This window comes from Sinocyclocheilus grahami, unplaced genomic scaffold, assembly GCF_001515645.1.
Source record: "Sinocyclocheilus grahami isolate Dianchi unplaced genomic scaffold, SAMN03320097.WGS_v1.1 scaffold797.1, whole genome shotgun sequence".
NCBI classification, from domain to species: domain Eukaryota; kingdom Metazoa; phylum Chordata; class Actinopteri; order Cypriniformes; family Cyprinidae; genus Sinocyclocheilus; species Sinocyclocheilus grahami.
The window spans coordinates 335384-354085 of NW_015505976.1; the positions used below are offsets into that span (position 1 = coordinate 335384).

The 18702-nt window shown below is 37.7% G+C and overlaps 1 protein-coding gene across 1 annotated transcript in view; it reads left to right on the plus strand.

Moving 5' to 3' along the window:
- celf2 (cugbp, Elav-like family member 2) overlaps positions 1-18702 on the plus strand; it is a 175022-nt gene that overhangs the window by 28416 nt on the left and 127904 nt on the right. The window contains exon 2 of the mRNA XM_016246408.1: positions 11996-12031. Within this exon, the coding sequence (XP_016101894.1) occupies positions 11996-12031 (36 nt within the window). The remainder of the gene's footprint in view (positions 1-11995; positions 12032-18702) is intronic.

Below are 18702 nucleotides of genomic sequence, written 5' to 3' on the forward strand. Positions count from 1 at the left end.
CAAATTTTCCATCCATTTTCTTTATTTTTTTTAGGGGGGGGGGGGGTAGTAGGGGGAAAAGAGGTTAGAAATGAGTGTTAACTGGAGGAAATTAGTGGAAATTAGACTAAATTAGTAAAGGAGGTGACGTGTGTGTAGAAAGGACAGAAGTGCAAGGGTTTGACTCTGGTGAAGTGGGAGCCACAAGGACTTGATTGTTTCTAATTATAACCACAAGTCATTTTCTTCAATTGCATGACACATCAGTCAAAATGGGTGTCTGCACATGTGTTAGTGTATGATTTTGAATGTGTGTTAGGGATGATACTTTTAGAATTTTGGATGATGCTTTTATAATTATTATATTTAGTGTCCTCAATGTTAAGCTACTACCAGAGAGATTTTGGTGATGTAAACAGCATTACAGTGACATTACGGGAAAATATATTGCATCACCCTTATGTTGTTCCTACCTGTATGACTTTATGGCATGAGGGTGAGTCAACAATGACATAATATTCTTTTTCTTTTTTTTTCAACTGTCCCTTTTCAACAACTCTTTGTCTCTTGAAATGTGGCCTGAGTGTGTATTTCGCGTTAAACACTGTTCGCATCAAAAATGAAAGAGAATATTCAACAGGACATAAAGTACTTAAATTGATTGGGTGCAAACATGATATGATTGGTTAATAATGACAATTAGGTAGTCAGCCAAATCTGTCAGACCACTAAATCACAATTTATCAAATTTGAGCCACTAAACATGTCCTATCGTCCATGTGTTGTGTTAATGAGGTTTGAGAGCAGTTTGTTAAACTTGTTGCATTTCGACGTGAAGGGCTTTACAACACCAGCATGACTGAATACAGACCACTGTGGCAGTTCATGAAATCTTGGCATGTCTGTGGACCTCCTCTCCTTTCGTTCCACAGCTCTCCTGTTACACCGCACAGCTGTGGAGTGTGTCCTGTTCCATTTCAACAAACTCTTATTGCTCAAGTGCTTTAGTTCCAGTGCGGATTAATCTTTCTCTTACACTTCTTGCACGCATACACCTATAGAAAGGAAAAATCGCAAATTAGATGTCTTTAATAGCTCATTTGATTCTCCTAGGCAGTAATGAGAGCAAATGGAGACTTTTGCTTCAGATGTTTATTGGAGAAGAAGACCTCAGTAATCTCACACGTCTAGAACCAGGGTCCCACATTGAGCCTGCCGTTTAGGCCCCATGTACGTCCCATGTTTAGATGTTAAATCCTTAAATCCAGTCTACAAGTTGGCTTTGACTGCATTTTGGGTTGACCTTTAATGTGTATATATATTTCAGTACATCCATTTCATTCATTTTACGTCAGCTTTATTTCCTTTAACAAAAATTATTACTTTTACTAGTTTAACTATAGCAACACTGCTCCTTAGGAATTTTATGAGATACTAAGTTTATACTTAACATAACTGAGGGCTCCATGAAATCTCTTGAGCTTTGAAAGACTGAGCTTCGAGTAATCAGAGTTATTAAGTATTGAATATTAGCATTGCTCTTTTGAAGGCTAGTGCATACATTAGAGAAGAACTAGGACAGTTAATGCAGTACTCAAACTGTATGACGCTAACTACGTGTGTAGTAAGCTGTATGATGTGTGTAGTTCTTTATAACTACACACACACTTCATTTAGGGCAGACGCTCGAGGCTGCTCAACTCACTGTCATTGATAGTCAGAACAAAGAGGTCAAAACAAAATGTATCACATATGGTGCGTGTACACATATGTTTTGCTTGTTTTTCTGCGGCAGCATAAGAATTGGTATGTTATTCTGCCGGGTCATTATTTGTCAGAGACACTTTTTGGCAGAAGCAGTGTTTGGCGGCATACCAGCTTTCTGCCATCAGGTGATACACTGCCTTGTGTGTGTGTGTGTGTGTGCCAGAGCATCTAGACCAGCTGCTGGTGCACATCTGTCTACCAAGCAACACATTCAGACACACACACAGTCCTGCACTGTATGGCAAACCCATTTCCTAGCATCCAATGGGCTGTTAGGGGCCTTTCACACAGGATGGGTTCTTGTGGTCCTTCTGTGCTAATCTGTGCTGAGGCAGACATCTCAGAACCTTGCAACGTGCCACACTGTGTCTTGCACCATGACTACTGTGGTTTTAAGATGCCCTGTCAACTTTCATCTCAAGACCCCTGCATTCTTTTCCATTGCGCTGTTGTCTAGCTGCTTTGAATGTAAGAATGCAGTATGCAGTTCACTCCAGAATGAAAATTTCCTGATAATTTACTCACCCCTATGTCATCCAAGATGTTCATGTCTTTCTTTATTCCGTCGCAAAGAAATTCATGTTTTGAGGAAAGCATTTCAGGATTTTTCTCCTTATCGTGGACTTGAAAGGGGGCCGACGGTCTACATACCAACATGACTACGGAATGCAGGAAGTCATGGACACGCTTCACAGAGCTAGTGCAAGACAAGCCTTTGTGGTTAAAAGTATATAAATGTAAACTTTTTTTTAGAAAATGACTGATCTTTTTACTGGATAAGATGCTTACTCCTCAGCTGGGATCGTGAAGAGCCCTTTGAAGCTGCATTGAAACTGCAGTTTGGACCTTTAACCCGTCGGTCCCCATTGAAGTCCACTATATGGAGAAAAATCCTGGAATGTTTTCCTCAAAAACCTTAATTTCTTTTCGACTGAAGAAAGAAAGACATGAACATCTTGGATGACATGGGCGTGAGTAAGTTCTCAGGAAACTTGAATTCTGGAGTCAACTAATCCTTTAACACTACTTGAACAAACTCTTAGCCCTAAATCGCTGCATAACTTTGACACAGCATTTGTGCTATAGACATGAATGATGGCTCAAATCATGCAGTTTTTAGAGAGGTGTGCTATAATTTTCATAGTGATCCTGTTTATATTTGGCAAGTTAAAGAAACTAAAATCCTAAAGACTTACATAGGACCAGAATATCTTTAAGGTTGGCTCTTTTGACATGGTCAAGTAAATAACCACCTAATCAGCCAAAACACCTGAGCAACGACCTGAACACCCAAGAAACCAATCAGAATCATCCAAGCAAACAGCCAAATTGACAGTAAACTGATTCCCTGTTCCCGGCTCCATGTAGTTTTGCTACTTCCAACAATATGACAAAATTAATTTTTAATACTCACTTTGACGTATGTAGACACAATGTCAGAACACTCCAGAAACCACTTAGAAACACTCTAGCAGCTGCATAGTAATGGTACAAAAATTTTACCTTTAGGGCAGGGGTGTCCTGGAGGGCCATTGTCCTACTGAGTTTAGCTTCAATCACAATTAAACACACCTGAACCAGCTAATCAAGGTCTATCTAGGAATACTAAAAACTTCCAGGCAGGTGTTTTACAGCTGGTTGGAGCTAAACTTTGCAGGACAGTGGCCCTCTAGGACCAAGTTTGAACACCCCTGCTTTAGAACAACAGCTTGTCACTGGGGAACTACCTTTGAATGCTTTAGCAACCAATCAGGACTCTCCTGGCACCACGTAGCAGCACTCTAAAAACACTCTAAAGAACACCACACTAGCAACCAATGCTCTAAAAACTACTCTGACACTGACAACTACCTGGAACAGCCAATAACACTTTAAAACAATTCTCTAGAGAGTAGAATACACTAGTAACCACATAGAAACATGGTAGCAACTGCAACCACTACTGCAACTGCAACCACCAGAACACCCACCAAACACCCTAGCAAGACTACTTCTGCAGCCAGACTACTTCAGCAACTGATTAACAATGTGCTAAAACAGAACACCTCAGTAACCACCTAGGAATGCTTTAGCAACTACTCAGAACCCCAGACACCACTTAACAGCCTAGCACACTCTTAGAAACACCCCAGCAACTAATTAACTAAATCCCACTCAGAATACTCAGACAACTACCAAGAGGTGTGTTTCCCAAAAGCAACTATGGTCGCAAGTTCTGTCATTACCAACAGAGTTCAATGGAGCTTGCAAAAATAGCTAGCTAACAGTTCTTTTGGGAGACACACTCCAGAACAGCCAATCAACTACCTTAAAACACTGTAGCAACCAGCCTAAACACACTAAAACCTACTCAGAACACCAGACAACGTTGGCGCCAATAGCCTTGCGAGGAGCGTGCCGACATATAGCGCTGTTGTGCCTCGGGCATCCTGAGTTTGAGTCCTAGCTCGTGGACCTTTCCCAATCCCAAGAAAAAGAACACCAGACAACCATTCAAACGACCTGGACAACTACACTCTTTAGCAACCAAATACCATAGACATGGCAACCACACAGAATACTTTAGGAGGGAACCACATATCAACATGCTTAAAAACCACTCAGAACACCTTAGCAAATGCATAGCAACAGTGTTAATTTCGTTGACGAATAATTTTCATCATAATTTTCATCAACAACATTTTTTCACAGACGACAACGAGACGATAACGAACTAAAACTCTTTTTGAATGACAAAAACTATGATGAATATTTATTTACATTTTCGTCAATAAATAAAAACGAGACGAAAATGTTAGAGAGGGACGATTTGGGAAGAGATTCATTCAGAACGAATCATAGTTAGCATGATGCATAGTTAGGAAGTTAGATGCGCACATATGAACCGGCGGGACATAAGCTAAAGTACCCTTGCTGCACGCCTCATAAAACGTTCAAAATGTCAATATGTGGAAGATCAGACATATAGATAAATCTGACGACGCAAGAGAGAGCTCAGTTCGGTCCGGTTTTCTGAGCACAGACACTGAAGCATATACACACAGAAAGCACACCTCACAGTGCGCAAGTACTCTCTTGCGTCGCATGAACGGAGAATTACACACAAAATGTGAATATTTATTTACATTTTCGTCAATAAATAAAAACGAGACGAAAATGTTAGAGAGGGACGATTTGGGAAGAGATTCATTCAGAACGAATCATAGTTAGCATGATGCATAGTTAGGAAGTTAGATGCGTACATATGAACCGGCGGGACATAAGCTAAAGTACACTTGCTGCACGCCTCATAAAACGTTCAAAATGTCAATATGTGGAAGATCAGACATATAGATAAATCTGACGACGCAAGAGAGAGCTCAGTTCGGTCCGGTTTTCTGAGCACAGACACTGAAGCATATACACACAGAAAGCACACCTCACAGTGCGCAAGTACTCTCTTGCGTCGCATGAACGGAGAATTACACACAAAATGAAGTCAAATTGTCCGTTTTGATGAGTATTCGCATAAACACAGTTGATTACGTCTTAAGTGAACGTAAAGTACGGAGAACGTGTATCAGTACATTGCATCCATTGTAGCTGTGCTTTCGTATTTTAAAGGGATAGCAGCCTAATTTAGTTGCTATTGTCCGAGTTATTGATGTTAATCAAGCAACAACAGAAAGACAGAAAATCACTCACTGCTCTTGACTGAAAAACATTAGTAGCCCTAAAGATGAATCTAAATTTATTTATAGAAATATGTCTGCTTGAAAGAATGAAGAATATGGTAAATAAGTTGCTATAAAGAATGCATAATTAGCCTATATAACCATTGGTATTTCATTAAAAAGAAGACCATGTTCTTGTTCTTTATGAGAAGTGGTTTTATTTCATTTTAACACAAAGGCATGTTGTGTGTCACCGCAGTTAAATCGGTGTTTATCATGATAAAACATTAATATCAAACCTATATAATCAGTTTGGAAATTTTAGAGAAATGCTTAATGCATTACACTCTAACTAAACCCATTAGATTTTAGCCGACTAAATTTACTGTAGATTTAGTCGACTAAAATCGTATGATATTTAGTCGACTAAAACTAAAAACTATTCAGATGGCATTTTAGTCAAAAGACTATGACTGAAACTAAATCAAAATTTGCTGTCAAAATTAACACTGCATTGTAATACCCTAGCATTGTGACAACGTCTTTGTCATGGACAAGTACCTTTAATTTAATTTAAATGTCATAATGATAATTAGGTTGGTGTGTGGGTCTGTCTCTCTCTGTATCTCTCTCTGGAGAGATGAATTGATATTGTAGCCATTTTCTCATTAGCCATGTGTCCTGGGACTGTTTGACTTTATGTATGCCTGTCTCGTAAACCAGCTGAGACGACTGTTCTATAGCCACACTGTGTGTGTGTGTGTGTTTGTTCTTTCTCTTACAGTTCTTTAAGGTGTACACGTCTTCATTTATAAGTGGTACACATACCGCGCTATGTTTATGGATTTTTAGCAACCGACTTTAATAGCTCATAATGCCTCAAAAACTGAGATCTGTGAGGGCTTGTGGGTAATGGAGCTTATGAGAAAGGGAGGGTGCAGATGATTGATGAATGGTGTTGTCTAATCTGTTGCTTAAGGTTATGTAACCCGCTGTATAACTCCGATGTGTGTTAGATTGATAGGGTCTAGGCTTAGAACAGTAAATTCACCCTTTGAGCAATTCTTGTCAAATGAAGCCTAGCATTGAACTTCCCAGACAAGTTTGTTGTCTGTCCCCTTTCTCGTTTTTTCTCGCATACTCTCAGACAAACAAATAAAATGAGCGAGGCAGGGGAAAAGGAAAGGGGTTTAGTCTCTTGGCAGTGATGGACGGTGCTGTCTGAAATGTCTGCATAATCGGAACAACGGAATAGTCATCATATTACACCAAAGCTTTCAGAGTGGCTGATGATATTGTAGATTTCTTTTGTCTATTTTACGGTTATCATCAGAATATGTGTAAATTTCCATTTTCACCACCCAAACTGGACCCGTTCCAGTCATTTCCAGCAAGCAATTCTGGGCTGGGAAAAAAATGGTTCTGCACTCATTTGAACAAGGAATTGCTAATGTCAGAAGCCAGAGTGATAGAAAGAGGGTAAAAGATCTCAGTCTCGTTTGAATATATGTGACATCTCCTTGTGTTTTGAGGATGAAATATTGGGAGAACTTATTGGGAGCTTAAATCCTGTTAGAAGAGATGAGGGTGAAGTCGTGGGTCAGGGACTTCCTTTCTCCCAAGAGGTTAAGCGAGTCTCTCTTGAGTGCCACTCACCCAGAGAGAGTATCAGTTTCGGTCTACCTAACTTAAATCGGACAGACATAGCAACCTGAGGCTTGACTGACCACAAAACATACACTTTAAAGACCCCAGAAGAGTGTTTAAGCAGTCTCCAAGTTCACCAACAAGATGTCCAGGTTCGTTCAGTTTGTTCCAATACGAGATCACCTCACAAAAGAGATATCCCAGTTCAGTGGTTCCCAATCCTGTTCCTGGAGAACCCCCAACACTGCACATTTTAGATGTCAAACACAGTTGATTCAACTCATCAGCTTATTAGTAAAGATTCCAAGACCTCAAATGGGTGTGTCAGATAAGAGAGACATCAAAATCATGCAGTATAGGGGGTTGTCCAGGGCCAGGACTGGGAACATCTGTCCCATTCAGTTTGTCCATTCAGTTTGTCCACTAACCATAAAGCTTGGTCATTCATTTCAGTTCTTTCATGAACATTCAGAGTCTCAAAGTGAAGTGAAAACATCTGTTGAGAAGGTCCAACAAAATGCTTTTTCACTCTCTGCTATTAAATGATCTGCAGACTAAATTTGCAGACTTCAGTAAACAAAAAAAAGTTAGTAGGTCAATGGAAGTGAACACGATTGATTTGTTAACAATATAGGTTTGAAAAAATGCTGATTCGTTCACAAATGAAACACCACTGCATTATGGCTATTAAGGCTGGTTTAAAAAAGACAAAACAAAAAAACACTTACGTTGGCACTGATAGCCTCATAGGCAACACGCTGACATGTCGTGCCATTCCGCCTCAGGCATCCCAAGATCAAGTCCCGGCTAATGAATTGACGAGTGATCACTTACACTGGGCGCAAGAGGTGCGACGCAACAAAATCAATGAGAACCTATTCTAATCATTAATAGTGTTTACAGTGGTTGCAATACGACAAGACACCAACAGTAAATTGATGCTCCATTGTATTTCTGACAGTGTTGGGGAGTAGCTAGCTAAAAGTAGCAACATAACTAAATTTTTCAGTAGTGTGACAGTAGCTCAGCTACTTTTAAAACAGTGAAGCTTTTCCAGTAGCTAACTACTTTTACCCGCAAGTAGCGGTGTAGCGTGACCAAAAGCTACATTCCGTTTTGCGTTCTGACGAGTCATGAGACTATTGTGTGTATCAGATAGTTTACAAAATCAAACGATTGGGACACTTTTTGTCATTGAAATGACTTGGAAAAACTGTTCCAATCAACCTGAATTCACCATACTCTTTGAAATCATGACTGCATTACAATATGTTGTTTTAAACCCCAAATATTTTGCTTATATCTTCATTAACAATTATTCAGTTATTTGTAATATATAAATTGAAAGCAGTTTCAATGTAGCTAGCTACTTTTTGATAGTAACTTGCAGTGTAGCTAGCTATTTTTTCAGAAGGGTAGCTTGAATGTAGCTTAACTACTTTAATTTATGAGTAGCTTGTAGATGGTCAAGCTACAGTTTCAGAGAAGCTTCCCCAACACTGATTTCTGATATACTCCATGCACTTGCGCTACTTCCGACAACAGTACAAATGGATTTGGAATTTTCATTTTGATGTGTTTAGTGTAGACGTGGTGTACACTATGTTCCCTAGACATGGTGTTACTCATAAATATGAGTTAGCAACAAGTTTTTTCTTACATTATGCTATCTAGCCCCACCCACATTAAAATATCAATGGTCCAAAACCCTACACATATGAAACATTAAATACATTCTTATTGGCAGTGTCACATTAGTGTGTACAGGCGAATTGCTCGTTACTGGAAACAACGTATGTTTACCACACAGTGATTAAAAAAAATGTGAAATTTTAAAAATAAATAATTTAAAAAACCCTCTTATTCACGAAAGAAACAAGTTTAGTGACTGCTGTCAGCTGTAGTCTAGTCTGGAGTACTTTAAAACACTCCACCTGTCTAAACTAGCAAATTATCACTCAAAAACATGATGAATTTCTCAAGCAAGCAAAACACATACTGCTAACACACTCTGTTGCACAAGGGCCTTGATAAGAGAGTGGATGTGAGTGTGTTTGTGTGAGAGACAGATAGATAGACGGAGAAGTAAAACGCAGAATGAGTAGAAGAGACGCAGGCACACAGATGGTGGGCTGTTGGAGAAAAAGAGATAATGATTACAGATGAGAGGATATGGAAACCGCACAGTTAGAAAGAAAGAATGATAGATAGAGACAGAGAGGGATTCATTTTTTAATAAGGTAATTTTCTATTGGAATCTAGCACCATATTAAAGGAGCAACGTGTTTTCAGACATGCATTTCACAATCTAGATACCAAATTGTAAGGTTTATTTTATTTTTTTATTTTTTATTTTATTGGTTAAGTAGAAGTTTCGCTTGGACCTCCTCATTTCTGTTGTACGCTGAGCATAATTTTGTTTCTAGCTATAAGTCTTGTTATGCTTTCTAAGGTATTGTATTTTCAACAAGATAAATGTTCCAAAAGGTAAGCAGCAAAAATATTATGTTGCTTTTTTTTTTTTACTAAGTAAATCTACTGATATTTTATTAAATAAAGCAAAATGTCCTTAAAAATTTTTAAATTTAAATATATAGCTCTGAATAGCCACATCTGCTGGTGCTGTCTGCAGTTTTATGACACATTCTTCTGATATATTCAGCCTTGGTGCTCTGGTGGGAAATTAAGGTTCGTGTTCAGCCTGCAACATGTTCTGATCCTATTTTCTGTATCTATCCCCAATCATTTCTTGATTTCTTGTTACTCTATACTGTAACTTTATGATACAGTACAGAACTGTAACAGGAACTGACCACAGGTTATGTGTATTTGTGTGTTTGAGGGGGTGATAGAAGACAGAAAGAAAGATGTTGGGTTAAGGCCTTGCATAATTCATCCCAGTCAGGCTCAATGCGAAGGTGTATATGGCAGAAATCGTGGACAGACCTCTCGCTGTGTGGCTCTTTGAAATGGAAAGTAACCTCCAGCCCACCTTTGCTCTGATCACCATAGCCAGCATATGCTATCCCTCTGCATCCCTCTCATTTGGGCTGGAATAAAGGAATAATTCACCATTAATAAATGCATAGCTGGCGTCCTGTTACTCGACAGCGCTGACGGCAGCTGTTATCAAACAGCGCCCGTTTCACCGGAAGCTTTCAGAATCATGACCGCACACCTCCTCCCCATTGTTCACAGGGGACCAATTTATTAACATGCGGTGGGAAGCACGGCCTCTTTCTTCATACACGCACATATACACAGCAGGAGCTCAGCGGTCGGAGAACGGAGGGATAAGAAGAAAAAAGTACAAAAAAAGAAAAGAAAAACAATTTGGAGTGGGCTGTTTGGTGCTAACAAGAGAGGGGGGTTCATTTTGATTACCTGAGCTCGGGTGCCATGTTGAATGAGGGCCAAAATTAGCCGTGGTGAATTGGCCACAATTGATTTGCTCTTTGAATACAGCATTCCGCCTTTTCACGGCAGTTTTTGAAATGGTACTGGATGTTTTTTTCCTGGTAAAGGCAATTGAAAAAGGTCGCACAAAGTGATTGCTGGTTTTTATTTCAGTTGATTTATTCCCACAAACAGAAGAGGACACATGTTACCACAAACACACATATATGGCTAAATCTCATATTTTACCACAAAATCGAACGCAAAATAGGACACTGTATTTTGAAAATAACTAAAGTAAATAAATAAAGTATTATTAATATTATACTTATTAAATTATGACACCAATTTCAATTATATTTTCATATAAAATTTCTCATTAATGTATGGCATTCTCATCATTGCAATGCAAAATATTTATTTATTTATTTATGCTCATTTGGACACTTCTTACATTTTGTGGAAATTAAATGAAGGATATATCTGTATACTTCAGTATTACACTTTAATAGTTTACAGTGTAAAACCATTTGCCTCCGTCAGCGTAATGTGTAAATTATGATTCATACAGGATCCGGTTGCTAATGAAGTGCTGTATTAGCCATTTGTAATTGTCAGCGGGAATGAATTTGAGGGGGTTTTTTTGTTTTGTTTTTTGGTGAAATATGTCAAGAGGAGGCTGAAAGAGGTGCTCACAATGTACCATTCCTCCTCTCTCTCTCTTTCTGTCCATTTTTTCATCTCCACTTCTCTTGGGCTCAGTGGCTTGTGACGCTCCATATGTCCGTCTGCTTCTCAGAGAGAGAGAGAGAGCGAGACATTAATACAGGCACCCCCTCGCCTCGTACATTCAGCACTCATGTTTTCCCAAAAGCCGAACACTCTGAAATGACAGGAGAATGGAGGGATGGGAAAGAGAGAAAGGGTGTGGATGATAGGATGGGTGAGAGAAAGATGGAGAGAGGGGGGTGTAATATGTGTGTGTGTGTGGGGGGGTGTAATGTAGACAGCAGTGAAGTGAATGTTATCTTACAGACGTTGAATGCACCTGCAGCTAAAGCCATGCATGAGAGCTCCCTGCAGAAATAAACACATACACTTGAGTACTATCACACACACACACACCTCATTACAGATGTACAAGCACATACACACACATGCACCTGTGCATATTTGATCAAAATTAAAGATGTGCAGATAGGCTTGAAATATCAAGATTGTTTGTTTTATCGTTTTATCTGTTTTCTTTAAAAAAAATTACATCTAATGATAAATTGCTGCAATTACCCATTTAGAATTTTGACACATTTTATTTTTTTTTATTTTTTATTTTTTCATTGTAGCTCACACAACAGAGTTTGACACTAGTTAACACAAAGGTCATGGGTTCAATTCCGAGTGAATGCTTTAAGTGTTGTATACCTTCAATGCAATAAGCCGATTTGGACTGCCAAATACGTAAATGTAAATATTATCACACAATTCTAACTAAAATGGTTGTGTATGTGACTTTTCACTGAGCTAATGAATTAATTTTCTCTTTTCTCTCACAGGCAGGACGCAAGTGATCTGACTGGAACTATACAGAGGTAGGGCTGTCTCTCTCTCTTTCTTTCTTTCTTTCTTTCTTTCTTTCTCTGTCAATTATTTCTAATTCGGGCTAGTAGTGTGTTGACTGCTATACTGATGTGATGATTTTTCTTTTTCACACACATAAACCTCTATTGTTTTTAACTGAGACCTTGGGTCGATCGCTAGATTGCGTACATGACCAACACAACACTCGTAACACTCGGCTTTGTCCATGTATGATCTCAATAATGTTTAATATAACCTCCATATATAATAACAGAACATGGCCTGTTATAAAACCTTGGTGAGCTGCCTGCCTAGACAGTATTTTAAACCATCCTAGGTTTACTTCCGACTTCAATTCCTAAAGGTTGACGAAAAATGTGCAATCCTTTCATAGAAAAAGCCAAGCCCAGAATGCACTACAATAAGCTCAGTAGAAAATGTTTGTAAGATGACCGACAATCTCAGAGAAATGTTGTTCCATACCGAAATTGTATTAGGCAGGTTAAATCTAATTATAAATTGACTATTTTGCCTAAAATTCGTGTAGGGTATGAGTTTTTATGTTTATTTGAATATCATGCTGTTAGCTTAGCAACATGCTAATGCAAACTCTGTTGAAATCAGTTCTCCTTGCTGCCAACCATGTTTGAATTCAATCATTATGAGGATCCATTTCAGGTAGGCTGCTGCTGTTTAATCCAAAATGGCGGATGAATTGAGAGAATTGTTGACGGTTAATCTGTTTATATCGTGTACAATTCCAAAATGTGGAGTTTTACTAGTAAGTTTATTTAGAGTAAGTTCATCTTACTAAAAATCCCATTTTGTTTGTTTTTCTATGCTTAATAAAGTTTTGTTTTTAGCTTAGCAACATGCTAACATCAAACTCTATTGTAAGTAATAAGGACTTGAGTTTTCTGAGGCGCTCTTTTTGTATAGGACTGCCTATGTAGACCATTCTAAATCAATAATTTGCGCAGTTCCGTTTCTGTTTGCATGCAGTCTTAGAAGATAGTGTCCTGTGTAGGCAGTAGACAGCCCCCCTAGGATTCAGAACAGAACTATTGACAAGCTCAAATAGCATTCATATACGATTGGAGGCATGTTATGTCTGACATCACTAAACCAGCGTCCAGCAGCAGGAGAGGATGATGGGATTTTTGGAAAGAAGAAAGTGTCACCTCAGACTTTGCCGATTTTAACATAGCCTTGAATTTTTGATTACGAGAGGAGAGCGAGATGACAGGGAAGAGAACTAAAAGAGGAAAAGGTGTTCTCAGAGAGTCAAGGGTGCAGAGTTGAGGCTGGTAAAGATCTGTGACTGAGGGTCATTAAACCCAGCCCCACGGCTATGAGACGACACATCGAAAGAGCGAGAGAGAGCGCCTTAGAGTTTTTTGATAAACTGCTGATCCTGAAATAGCTACACCTATTTTTCATCGGGAATTCTGTTAAGAATAAATTGTCACGTCTCATCTGGAGAGGAGCTTTCTTCCTCAGGGCGGCACACAGAAGCTCAAAGCCACTGCCGGAGTTCGCCACCCTCTCTGTCGTTACAGCAATGCACTGTGGGTTACCGCCGGCAAAAGGCTGATTGACAGACAGCCTGCGAGTTTTCAAGGGAAAAAATATGTCACCCTGGGAAAATGCTGTGGACGTTACAGTAAAATTAATGAATGTGACATGACGAAAAACTACATTTAAAGGACGTTTTTCTCAAAAGTCAATAACTTCTTTGACCCAGAAATGAACATTCTCATCATTTACATACCCTCATATTGTTCCAAATCTGTATGAATTTCTTTGACACAAAAGAAGATATTTTGAAGAATGTTGGTAGCCAAACAGTTGATGGTAGCCATTGACTTTCACAGGAAATACTATGGAGTTCAATGCCTACCATCAACTATTTGGTTACCAACATTCTTCAAAATATCTTATTCTGTGTCCAACAGCTGAAGGAAACTCCTACAGGTTTGGTCAAGCTTGAGGGTGAGTAAATGATGACAGAATTTTCATTTTTGGGTGAACTATCTCTTTAACTGTAAGTATAGCCCTCATATCATTGTTTTGATTGGTGGCAAAATTAAATATTTTGTCTACCTTCACTCCATTGGCCCTTGCATGGCTCCTTGAAAATTGTGTGTGTGTGTGTGTGTGTGTTCCAAAAAGGAGATAACTAATATACGTTTCACTATCAAGATCTGTTATTTCCAGGAATACAATGATGTAATGAGCATCATGTGTTCTTCAAGTGTGCATATGGGTTTAATTTGCCAGATATTGTTGATCGAATCCCCCAACTTCTCTCTTGTGCACCACACCCAGAATTACCTCAGCGTTCATCTGTACTCCAAAAGTCATGTGCATCTGAGTGCATGTGTTCACAGCAAATTTAGTGTGACTTTATATGCAGATGAAGTGCAAAAGAACACAGTGAAATTCACAAGAATAACAAAACACCTCAGGAGCGAGAGGAAATGAACTAGAGATACAGAGCAGAGGAAATGAGAGGAAAGTAGTTTGCTATTGGTGTTAGCAAAAATGATTGGGGGGAAAATATTTTTGTTTGTGTGTATATGTACAGTCAGAAAAAAATACTTTATGAAAATATGATAATGCAGATGCGAAGGCTTGGGCGAATGCGTTCTTGCATTACTTAATGCGGTGATGCCTCAGAAACTCAGACAGCTGTTGGCCTGCAATATATATGCGCTAATTGGAGCTCTAGCACCCCTTGTGGTATTGGTGAGAATGCCGTACATACCTGCGATAGGTTATGAATAACACTCGAACTTGCGTAACTAGAAAAGTTTGTGTTCATGTACATGTGTAAAAATATGTCTTGGGCCTAAGGGGAAAATTCCTCCCAGAGGAAAATTTTACTGTGCAGACTTTAAGAACAATGTGCAATCTATAATAAGCCTAATTTACATATAAAGGAGGTGTATTTGTGCTGAAAAGAAAGACAACAACTTAAATTCCCATGGTGCAGTGCAATACTAGTCTCAAGAGACTTGAGGTATAGGTATGGGAAGTCTCCATTTAACATCATTGTTGTATGTCTAAAAATAACAATACTAGTTTGAAATATAGCTTCTCTTAATTTTCAAGAATTTTTACTATTATATTATATTATTTTAAAAAGTATTAAAAATGTGAAATATTAATAGTATAATGAAATATACAATTTTAAATAATAATATAAAATATTAAAGACGTCTCAAAGAGACCCCAATTTTTTACTTAAGACATTTGACACACTTTTTGAATAAAGAATCATTTCTGTATTGTAATATAAAATAATAAGCATGAACATGCTAATTGTCCAAATTAATACATTTAATATTTTATTTAGATTTAGAAATAAAATATAATAAATAAAATAAAATAAAATAAAAAATGGAGTCTCTGAGACCTGTTATTTGTTCAGTAAAGTTGAATGTTGAATAAAGGATATTATATTTTATATATATATATATATATATATATAACTCCTGATTATGTAGCTGTAAATTCAAGACATTAATTTGATTAAATATGACATAAAAATGACAAAATACATCAACTATTAAAATGATTACTGCGTTTGCAAGCGCTCTTTTTGTGATCTTTCCAAATTGTTTGTATGTTTACTGGGCATGTGGGGAAAAAAATCTATTGATAGTAATCCATGGGTTGCTTAATGATAGAACATTTAATAAATCATCTGATATTTGTCCATTTTTAGCTGCAGTAGTTGCAGTTACAAAAACATACTTGTATGTATACATATTACAATATGTATTATTACAATATTAAGTATTAATATGTTTATTATATTTAGTTACTGTTGAAACACTGTAGAAAAATATAATAGAAATTTACAATAAAATAAAATAAAAATAATGCTTCATATGTGGCGGCATTTGAATCATGTCACAGTATTTGTTGAATAAAGCTGAACGTTGACTAAAGAATAGAAAGTTGAATTCTCTTTATAATCAGATCTCATAAGATTCGAAAAAGTTACAATCTGAAAGTTGAGTATGTTTGGGGCCTTGGCGTCTCTGAACAGAAGAACAAGAGGGTAAAGAGATCTCCTATGTGCTTTTTCTTTCCTGTGGGCTACCATCCGAAATACAGTTGTCAACTTAGATGCAGAGATACTCTAATCTCTCTTTTTATCTTCTTCTTTCAACATCCATGGCGTAACAAAGAGAAAAGGAAGTGAAAGAAAGGGTGGCATAAAATGTAATTAGCTCCTGTGTGCAATCACTGATTCCCTCATGCTGAATGACTGACTGCCTCTTAGCAAGCTGCATCAAAACCATTTCTTCTCTTTTTTCACTCTCTTTTTTTCCGGTACCGGGGGTCTTAACAGCAGTGTGGGGGGGGGGGGGGGGCAATTCACACTTATAATAATAATCCTCCTGATTATGTAGCTGTAAATTCAAGACATTAATTTGATTAAATATGACATAAAAATGACAAAATACATCAACTATTAAAATGATTACTGCGTTTGCAAGCGCTCTTTTTGTGATCTTTCCAAATTGTTTGTATGTTTACTGGGCATGTGGGGAAATAATCTATTGATAGTAATCCATGGGTTGCTTAATGATAGAACATTTAATAAATCATCTGATATTTGTCAATTTTTAGCTGCAGTAGTTGCAGTTACAAAAACATACTTGTCTGTATACATATATACAACATGATTATATAGTTGTACATTCTGAATATGTGTTTAGAAATTCTCAAATGTATTGTGTAAATGTGAATATGTAGTTTTAAATTATGATTCCATAGTTTTTAAATCCAAGCATGTGGTAAGAAATTCTTAATATATTGTGTAAATCTACATAATATAATAAATAATCTTTTATAATGATGTTATCATTATATATCGGATTAATACAGATACAGTAGATATAGTTTTTAAATCCAACTATATAGTTAAAACTCTTTAATATGTTCTGTAAATAGAAATATATGTATATATGTAATAGTTTTTAATATGAAGTTGAATTTCTTAGCGTGTCAATTTTACATTTTGACTACATTGCGTAAATCTGAATATATAGCCTTAAATTATAATTATATAGTTCTAAATCCAAGTACATGATTAAAGGTTTAGGTTTACTAATCTTGATTATGTAGTCATTTTAAAGCTAAATATATAATTATAAATATTGTTAATATATAAATGGAATATATTGTTAGATTGACGACACATCGTCAAATATATATTGATATATAGATAGAGTTGTAAATACTGATAAATTTAGCTATATACACATATGAATGCAGTCACATGAATAACTGAGCCAGAATGCTTTTGGAATTCTCTCTTATATCCATTGTTATTTCACAACAACAATTCCACATTTCACAATAGCCAGCTAGCGTTTGCTTCCACTGAAGAGCATTTGTAGTCATTTGAATGAGCCACCCGAGGTGACGCCTTGTGAAAGGTTCGTTAGGCGGCCCTCTGAACGAGCTGCACCACAGCACCCCATCTCCGTCTTTAGGGGGAGTCACCTGGACGAGCTCCACGGTGAGGCCTGGCGTAGGCTGAGTGATATGAGGCGTGAGACCTTGGAGTGCTGCCCTACTGTTACTCACAATCCTAATACCTCACAGATGTTCTGGATGGAGAAACAGCTGTCTAACATTACTGTACGTACGCACACAAAAATGCTTGCGGCCCTCAACAGCCGGTGAAACATTGTGTAAATTTACAAGCATAATGCGGGAAATCCAGAAACACACCACATCCCGCCTACAACGAGAACATCCTCCTGTATAAAGCCGTTAATACCGGCATCTAAAACGCGTAATACTTTTAAACAAACGCTACGTCACATCACTAATACCCTCACAGTGGAACAGCCTCATATTTGCATTCATTCATTGTGTATTCATTTCTGTGCGTTCCACTAAAAATATTTGCATTTGTTGTTCATCTAGCCCAGTTCAGACACTTTTCTCGAATAAACCAAAGCTTCTAATCAGAAATACCATGAAAGAGTCTGAATGCTCTGCTTAATTACACATTCGCACACAAAGTCCCGTCCCTCATCCCTGATTGGGTTATTGTCTCCAGTTCTTCTCCACTAACGACCGCTGGGCCCCCCCTCGCTCTGAATATTCATGAGAGGAAGTGTCTCACTAGATGGCGGTGCAGCTCAGCGCGGCCATGCTAATGAGCTCACAGGGGATTAATATTTATGAGATCTGGGAGGAGGATACTGGAGATGTGACTTGTGCGAATGTGTATGGGTACGGTGACTCAGACCTTAATAGCTGAATAAGTTAGACAGCATAGAGTGGCCTGTCACATACACACAGACATAAAGAAGAAAAGAGACTGCTATTTCACTTGATTTGAGTATATTTGTGGAGAAAAGCAAGGCTTAGGTGTTTCACAGGAAGATGAGAGACAACACACGCAAAGCATGTGCTCCGTATATTACAATCATTACACATTTAATGGGACAGTTCAGGCAAAAATGAAAATTGAGCCAGTATTTACTCACTATCATGTTTTTCTGTATTTATTTCTTCTGTGGCACAGGTTTTAACTTTTATAATATATAATATATCAAAATTTAAAACGACACAAAAAGTAGTAATAATAGTAGTAATTGCTTGTAAAATTCACAATTCTGAAGAAACAAGTAGCACGTTAAATTAAACA